Here is a 9837-nt window from a genome sequence, read left to right on the forward strand (position 1 = left end):
AATGTACGCAACAAAGTTGGAGGTAAATTAAACGCCATAAGAAACCGGATATGGAAGCAGATTGCCCTTAGCGACACCATGCGCAACACTAACAATTGAGGATCCAATATTCCGCTCGCACAGTCAATGTCGTTTCCTACGATCATCATGATAATGAAACACGGCAAATATAGAGATAATTTTCTTTCAAAGGAGCAGATAACACGCCTGTCTATGAATCGACAGCTGAGTCCAACTTACAGAAATGCGTACAAATACTGCTTAGCAAATAGGTAGAATTCCGAAGCCCAATAAGACATTCACAAACAGCTTCTTTGTCGGTGTCCTCGTGCGAATAAAACTTTCCTTATATATGATCTTTATCCAAATCCTGAGCATCAATTTCGCAAGTATGCGTTCGCAATATTGCATACTTTCGTGTTTCAGCATACCGCGTACCACACTCTTGCGTACCGATCCTTGAAAACCGCATACCAAACAGATCAATCTCATACATTTATTAATATTAGTTTTTATAGGTATTGAATAATCGAACAAACTTCATAGCCGATAATAGATTATAACTGGACATTAAAAATTGATCATTAATAAGAAATATTCCAATGTGTATTTGAAATTTAATACTTACAATTGGTATGAATATATCATTTTATAATGTTTATATTCACAACTGATATGTGTCAAATGCTTAAAAATGGACACACATATTGAATGGCAGAATTACAATTTCCAACATATGAAGCATTTAAGCACGTACGTTCTTGCAGTGTTGTAAATAAAATAGGTCAAATTTCTTATTCGATGAATGAATCGAAATGTTCCACAATCGATCTTCGATGCTTGAGCGAAAAGAGACGTTTGTTGTTGCTGCTTCTTGATTTTGTATACACTCACCAATTCATTCGACTAAAAGACATTATTTTAAGGGCTTCTTTTAATAGGATATACATGTTTAATATTTGAATCGTCAAACCATTTTTGTAATATTTGGATACAATTTTGATGGTATCTCCTTATATACAACTTGATATTTGACAATTACGTTAAACGTTAATTCAAACTCCCCTTGGAAATGGTACTGGATGGTTAAAACAATAGTGTAACATGAAGAAAACTGTCAGAGTTGCCTTACCCACGAGATTTTCAGGCCAAGACTCGGTACGAGCCTTCTCGGAGGGGAAAGTAATGTTACGTTGTGCTGAAGGCGGAAGTCCTTTCGTAATACATTGATGTATTGATAATAAGCAAATAGGAATGACCAGGTCTCCGTGTGGACCGAGAATATATGTATATAAAAGACCAGTCAACCCCTTCAGCGGTTGAGCATGCTATTTCTGAAAGGATATGTTGCGTCTTTGACGTCGCACATTACAATATATTTATTTCTCGCTCTTATTCATATTAAGTTATTCCTTATGAATAAATACGTAGTTCAGTTCCAGATTTGATAATGATGAAATCATAGCGGGGGATAAGTAATAACGAAGTCAACAAGTCAATTGATGAACAATGTAATTTTATTTCTGTTCGGGACAATACAGACTTACACCAGTTTACATACACACTCCAAACTACGTTGCCCTAGTGTGTAGAACCATTATTTTAAGTATATTGTGTGAGCGTTTTAAAGATCTTTTAAATTCCCATTTTCAAAAATAAAGGATGAATTTATTACAAGATTCATTATAAGAGTTGAAATTTTTTCATCAATATTGACTTCAAAAATATGTTTAAACTTAACACTAGAAGTGTTTAAAATTTATATTTGAAGCTCGATCACGTTTAATCCATTTCAACATATTTAAATTAATTTCAAGGAAAAACATACATCTGATATGTGAAATAAACAATAATATGTTAGTTTAGCAAAAGCAAATGTGCCTAGTGGCGTGCAGTTATTGTGAAATATATGTTTAAACTTAACACTAGAAATGTTTAAAATATATATTTGAAGCTCGATCACGTTTAATCCATTTCAACATATTTAACTTAATTTCAAGGAAAAACATACATCTGATATGTGAAATAAACAATAATATGTTAGTTTAGCAAAAGCAATTGTGCCTAGTGGCGTGCAGTTATTGTGAAATATGTTTAAACTTAACACTGGAAATGTTAAAAATATATTTGAAGCTCGATCACGTTTAATCCATTTCAACATATTTAACTTAATTTCAAGGAAAAACATACATCTGATATGTGAAATAAACAATAATATGTTAGTTTAGCAAAAGCAATTGTGCCTAGTGGCGTGCAGTTATTGTGAAATATATGTTTAAACTTAACACTGGAAATGTTTAAAATATATTTGAAGCTCGATCACGTTTAATCCATTTCTACATATTTAACAAAATTTCAAAGAAAAACATATATCTATCATCATATAAGTGGTTTCTACATTACATGTATGCGAAATAAACAATAATATGTTAGTTAAGCAAAGGAAAATGTGCCTAGTGGCTTGCAATTATTGTGAAAAAAATATTTTAATCATCTTTTCCATCGCCTTGTTGCTTTCCAATTGTCCATATCAATATCCATCCTCGGCACCCAGTGTATTATAACCTATATATTATACGAACCTATATTATATAGGTTATAATACACTGGGTGCCGAGGATGATCAATATCCTTTTTGACTAAGTATACACCGTAAGGATAGATTAGAAAACATCAATGCATAATGACACTTCGCATTAACGATGTCCTTTTATGATGAACGACAACTGATTATATTGAAATGATATAATGTCAAACTTCAGTGAACAAATATGCAGAGTAAGTTTATAATTATGTTGTTGTTTTTTGTATTTTTCGTGCCAAGATAAAAACACAGAATTGTTTTCACATACCTTTGAACTGATCATAAATCTTGTTTATGGCTGTAAAACAGATGTATGATTGTTGTGCACTCATTTGATTTCCAAATTGTCCTTCTATCATGAAACATGATCTTGATTCATATTTAAATTCAACGATACAACAAGCGACCATGCAATAAACACACAAGCATCCACTAATGTCCAATGGTTAAAATATAGCAGTGTGTTGATTCAAAATTAAACACCAGCCAGTATTCTTAAAACATCTTAGGGAATTTTCGAACTTAAGTCATTTTTAAGTTAAGTATCTAACTATAAATATGATATAACTACTATATAAAATACTGTATTCTCATTAATAGTATGTAATATACTAACATTTTTGTAAAGAATGATCATCCTTTTATTTAAATTGGACAATGAAAATTTAGGAATTCTTCTTAAAATCATTCTCGTTCACCAGAGAGATGATGCTATGTGTACCACCGATTTATTGTGATCAAACCTCTTATGAATGAGAGTGCTTAAAATAACAAAAAAAATAAGATGTCAAATGAATACCGGTCCAGCACTGGATTATCAAAGGTATTTCCTGACACGATCGTAAATGCATTGCTATAATTCATAGCTCAAAATAAAGTGTATAATAACGTGTTTAAAGTGTCGAATTAAACATCACGCTTTCGACAACACAAGCTCTGATTGATGCGCACACCTTTGTTTCTGTCTTCATTGTGTAGTGTTGTTCAGTTTTGTAGATTGCATAGTAAAATCCATCATGTTGTGCCTAGTTCTTGATTTCATGTAGTAGGGTATATTTTGCGTACTTCTTGTGTTTCTGATTGAACAGCGTTTGGTTTCCGATTAATGTTTTTACTGTTTATTATGACATGTCGTTTCGTAATACAAACATAATAATAGTGTTCTTCGATCTTGAATTCACGTACGAAGTCCAGTGTACTAAGAGATTTAATATTGTCATAGTTTTTTTTTAAAAATCGGGTAGGTCGGCATGTCGTGTGAACCTTTATTGGCTTTAAATTTAATACATGTTGGCACACTGATGTGCATTCGGGCATCATTTAATACATGGACGCACATATGTACGCGCATCGTTCTGGATTCGGACACCGCCTCTTGTAAGCAGATCGAAATAGCTTACGCTCAATTTCCTTTTTCTTCTTTCTTAATTCTTTTGCTACTGCAGAATAATTTCCTTTGTGTAAATCCATACTTTGTGTGACAATGGTATAGACGTCGAATGGAACGCCGACTAATCCAACAATGCCACCCCCTAAGCGAACTATCTTTGCCATACTTGACAGCGTCGTCACTGCGCCTGACTCAATGCCTCGTAGTGTTATTCCAATAGTTGATCCTGTTACCACGCCTAATCCTCCTTTTATTGCTTCTATAGTTGATCCTGCTACCTCGCCTACTCCTCCTTTATCTTCTTTTGTTTCAGCAGCGCCGAGCTCGGAACTGCCATTATACTCAACTAAAGCATCGTCACTGTCTAAACATGGCGTTTCAATTTCTCTTTCAATCAAATCTTTCATTTCTTTCGCTTTCTTTTTCTGACGAAAGTGTTCAAATATTGATGATCCAGCAGTTGTGAATGCAGAAGCGGCAGCTATTACTCCTAGCACGATGCCGGGAATAAGAGATGCTCCAAGTGTCGCTGGTGCAGCAAGTATACAAGCCGATGATGTTATACCACACACTAAAGAAACGCTCGCGGTGCCAACCTTGAGCTGTTTCATATTGCGTGATTCATTGTCCAGACTCATCGCTACAACTTGCAGACTGTTGGCTACTTTTATGTACTGCTCTTGACATTTCATCTTTGTTTGACGCTGAAAATAAAAGTATGGCATGTACTTTTGACCCGGAAACGGCGAGAGCTAGTTTATACCACTTTGGACATATGTCTTATGAAAGCTTATAACGTTGTCAATGTATGTATGTCTAAAAGTATCTATCATGTTTTTCCGGTATGGATAGAAAAATCCGACCCTCGGGCACGCTGCGTGACCGGTAACTCGGCAAGCCTCGTTACCGGCTTACGCGCGTGCCCGAGGGTCGGATTTTTCTATCCGGACCGGAAAAACATGATTGATATTTTTTCTTGCATACCTTAAATTATGAATTTGTGGAAAATTTGACGTAGAAAACTCACTTTTGTACATTTCGCCAAAAAGCGCGTGCGACGTTGTGTACTGACGTCATAAAGCGCCGTAATTTTAATACACTATCGACGTCAAATAGTTCCTTAAAATATCGCGCTTTGCGATTATTTATTTTCAATTTTATTTTAAAGTATTGAATACTTATATTTTTGATTCCGCTTTATAGAAATTGCATAATATACTTTTCATAAACCATACAATAAAAGGAATATGAAGTGGCGCGTTGTTGCGCGTGACTCATCTTACATGAGGGGTGTAAGATGAGTTTTTCCAGCACCAGTCACATGACCGGAAACACACGTCCGGTATGCAAGAATACATCATCTCTCATATAGGTTGCCTTTCGTTTAAGCCGCATAAGAGTTGTCTCTTCTGGGCGATTGCGCTGTTTGCATACTAGAGGCTTTGTATGTAAACACAGGAGGAATGTCAAGAAGATTCTGGACATTTATTCACAATAAAACATTTTGACCAGGTGCTTTTTGAAACAAAACATATCGAATAAACTTGCACAAAGGAACCGAGATGTCCATAGATTTCGCAATACATTCGATTCTTAACATGTACGATGCTGTTATTTATGAAAATGTCTTTATCTGTGAAATCCGCACACCGTTAAATGTTATTTTCCCGAACCTCCTTACTTTTAATAGCAATGTTCGAAATAGTATAAACGCATTTGCTTATTTTTTTACTATGTTCATCTTTTTTAAAGATATTTTACTTAATCTAATAGATTCATGCATTTCAAATGCATATACTTATATAGAATTTGTCTTTGATTCTGGTTGAAATTAGTTTCTTACCTTCGTTTGCATCAGGGCGTTTCGTTTCGTTACTCTTGACATCTGAAGGTATATGGTAAAATATGCATTGAAAAAACATGAAGTCGGAGTGATCCATTTTTAGCGTCTTTTGGCTGGTAGTCTCGATAAAGATGAATTAATGTATGTTTACAGAGTCTTATTTAGATAATTAAAGATCTCTTGGGTCTTACTAGTTTTGCAAATTTATATACATTAATTTAATGTGTAAATAAAAAAATGTGGTCGAACAATTCTGAGAACCACACATATGAACGAATGTCTATCAAATACATTGTAATTAAATGTTATTGAATGTTGTAAACTAGAATTCTAACAGTTTTGGAGGGGGAGGGATTGTTAAGATACTTTCAAAAATAAACCTACAATTGCAATGCTTGCTCCCGATTCCAATTGGGCTTTCAGCTTTCCAAAATCTGCTTTGTTGGTCTTTCTTGAGCTTACAAGAAATATTTCCGAGTCGTGCATGCCTATGTTTTTCATTTCCATTTCACATTCTTTACGAAGAAGGTACGTAGTTTCTGTTGCTGATTTGCCATGGTCGAAAATTTCGTTGTCAATATCTATGTCTATTTTTGTTTTTACAAAGAAAAATGCCTTTCCATAATTACGAATTTGCTGCGCAAACCAGATATCACGACCTGTAATCCTGCGTGAAGATACAAGTATGAAAAAGTCATAAAACGCAAACTCAACGATTGACAAATACATTTCTTCCGTCATCTTAACTGACCCAATTCCAGGCAAATCAGTTAAGAACATGTTCTCGTTGTAAGGGATTGCGTATTGTGAGCGCACTAGCGTTGTTTCCGTTACCCCTACCCCTGCAGCTCCCTCCTCTCCTGGCCTTATCCCACGAAGGGCATTGATCAACGAGGATTTTCCTGAGCCTGTTTCGCCAACAACAGCAATGTTGAAGGCTTTCGCTGAAATGCACTTCAAAGCTAGACATGAGCCTAGCTCACTGTCGACACCTCTAAGTCGACATGTCATCTCGTTTTCAATGCTAAGCTTTTGCGTTTTGAAGAAGTCTTCGAGTGTTTTTTTCTGAAATATAGAAGGGAATAAAGTTTTATATTTGCTCAAAAAAATTTATATTTATTTTTTTCATTTTTCAATTAAAAAATCTTTAGCGAGGATTCCTTAAAGTTTTTCTACGTTTAATACTTCATATCCAGTTATTACACGATATTCTCGGTTTCATCAGGCGAAACTACCGGGACAAATACTCAATGAACAAGCCAGATAAATAGAGAATATCACAGCATATAACATAAGTTGTCATTAATAAAGAATTTGCTTGATGATTTTTAAAATTGATCGAAACAAACATTGGCGAGATTTTAATAAACCAGTTAAATGAATTACGTATTGGACTATGACAAAGACCGTCTTATTTTGATGTCATGACTATTGTTTGGTGATCAAACGTGCTAAATTAATAAAACGTTACAAAAACGTTATTGATTAAGAAGTCATGTCACAAATTATTACACTAATACAATGGAAACTTCAGGAACAAGCCTAGTTGTCGAAAATTTAAAAATAAACACTGTTTATGGGCACAAGGGAAGGTCCCAACCGACAATGAACTATAGACACAGACATATTAACATCACATACACAGATACAAACACCCAAAACAAACTTACATCACATACACAAATACAAACACCACAAACAATACGTATGTGAAAAACTACAGAAACAACTTCAGTAGCCAAAGGTTTAAACATAAAACCCGTTTAATGGCGCAGGGTTAACGCCAAAGGCAAAGAACACAAATATCAATAACGAAAATCACAAACAAGAAACAAGGAACAACAGCACTCAACTCCACAAACAACACAGTGCATATATGCTATATATACGGTCAGTGAAATGCCCTCACCAAAATGCCTTTAACTAGTTACATATCAAAACAAGAAAAGGGCGTTATTTTATAATTGCGACATCATTTATAAAATAAAGTGTAGTTTAAGGTCACCAAATCGAGTTTCTGTGTTATGCAATTACTCACCCATTCATTCTGATCTGCCATATATTGTGCAACATTGGTTTTCATAAATGTAGAGAGGACATCCATAGCGTCTGTCTCCAATGGATGTTTCAGTTTATGCATATGCAAAATCAGCTCTTTTGCAAAACCGAAGAAGCCAACGCAAGCCTCAAAAGTGACACCTTTGCAAAACCAGAAGCTGAAAACGGTTTTACAGATGTTTTCAATGTTTCCCATGTCCAGTGCAGAGATCACTCTATCGTATCGAAACTCCTTACACATAAAACTGACATAAGACAAAACAGGCTTAATTTCGTAAAACAATCTCGTGTGTTCTTCTTGTAGACGTTCGAACTGGTCTCGATCAATTTTTGCCTCTTCACTAAAACAGCCTTGCTGACAGTTTGGTATTAGTGATAAGACTTCTGAAGGTCGTTTGCAACCAGTACAAGCAAACTCCGGCCATTTATGTCCGGGCAAGATATTTCCTGAAATGAACGGTCCATTCAGTGCGCATTTTTGGTTTTTACAGTTGTACACTAGTGCCACTCGGCAGTGTTTACACATGAGTGTAGGACAGGATGGGTGGGCGGCGATGTCGTTGTTTCCAAACTTCAGTAATTCGTGATTTAGATCCAATGCAAACAGGAACAGACTGTTTACTTCTTTCATTTTCGTTGTTTACCTTTTGACAAGTTAAAGCCTAAATTTAATTGTCATCAAGTACACAGGCAAATAATTTGTCCAATTCCCAAATTCAAATGCAGAATTTCATCTGGACGAATAAAGGAACCAGAAGACGAAATCTGAAAAAAATAAATCTTTATCATTGCACAAGACGAGGTTTAAACATTTAAACAAATTAAGTACGTCATTCCCTGAATGTCCCCGCATGTTATTTGAGAGAGAGAGAGAGAGAGAGAGAGATTTACATTCCTTTGTATATCACACATGTATTACTACTTAGACGACGGATACAGGACGGAAACCTCGGGTAGAGCTAAAGGGCAAATGCCCATTTGATTTTCAGTACGAATACATAAATATACAGAGAGAGAGAGAGAGAGAGAGAGAGAGAGAGAGAGAGAGAGAGAGAGAGGGGGGGGGAGAGTTTAACATTCCTTTTTATATCACACAAATATTTATACTTAGACGACGAATACATACAGCTATAATTAACATCCTTTTATTAGTCTTACTATTTGTATAAATATTTTTACAGACCTTATGAAAGCAATAATCCTTACAAAATGCTACATTCATCCATCACTTAGCCTTCAAACGGTTTCAATGAATTGATAAAGTTTATCTTATCATTAATTTATCGCAATAGCTTTATTTGTCTAAACGCGTTTGAACATTCTATTTCCTGCACTTTTGTTCTTTGCTCTCGAGCGCACTGAAACGAATTTCTGTGCAAATGTACGCTAAAAAAACTTCATACTTCCCTGTCGCGGGATTTTGTTGCCTTATGGTATGCGACATATAAATTCAGTTTACTGTAAAGACAATCCGCATAACAAAAAATAAAACCAACGTGCGTATTAAGGAGGCCGAATTAACCTTTCCCGCTCTATTTCATAGGTTTACGTTTTAGTGTTTTACCAAATCATTTTGGTTTTTAATCAAGTAGTTGCTAATGTAATATAAAAAAGTGGCTCGCCAATGAAATTTGTCCCAGTTCAAGTTTGGAAATGGTGTAAGTGCAAGAACATATCACACGAGGGGCATCTGAAAAAAATAGGCGCGTATGCTCAGCCATCACTCAATCTCCGAGTCAATTCACTCAAGGGACCCATCAAGGGATCTTTGAGGGGTTAGCCTAAGTGACTTTTAAGTGATCAATTTTTATCTAAACCTCTCGTTCACCATTGACTCATAATCAGTCCACTTTTACGATAAAATGATTACGTGAAGGTTATATGGGTGACATATATGATTAACTCTTGACGTATTTAAAGGTGTTTATTCGCACGATCTAGAAATATAGAGATTGTTTAGAT

General features: G+C 35.1%; 1 protein-coding gene across 1 annotated transcript; it reads right to left on the reverse strand.

Moving 5' to 3' along the window:
* Positions 1-1956: 1956 nt before the first annotated feature.
* Positions 1957-9106, reverse strand: LOC128220372 (uncharacterized). The gene is made up of 5 exons (XM_052928739.1): positions 9059-9106; positions 7856-8640; positions 6202-6882; positions 5818-5859; positions 1957-4678 (listed from the first exon to the last, which is right to left on the reverse strand). Exons 2-5 carry the CDS (start codon positions 8504-8506, stop codon positions 3905-3907), a joined length of 2148 nt encoding a protein of 715 aa, XP_052784699.1. The 5' UTR covers positions 8507-8640; positions 9059-9106; the 3' UTR covers positions 1957-3904.
* Positions 9107-9837: the final 731 nt, after the last annotated feature.

The sequence above is a fragment of the Mya arenaria genome, chromosome 15, assembly GCF_026914265.1.
Source record: "Mya arenaria isolate MELC-2E11 chromosome 15, ASM2691426v1".
Classification (NCBI taxonomy): Eukaryota; Metazoa; Mollusca; class Bivalvia; order Myida; family Myidae; genus Mya; species Mya arenaria.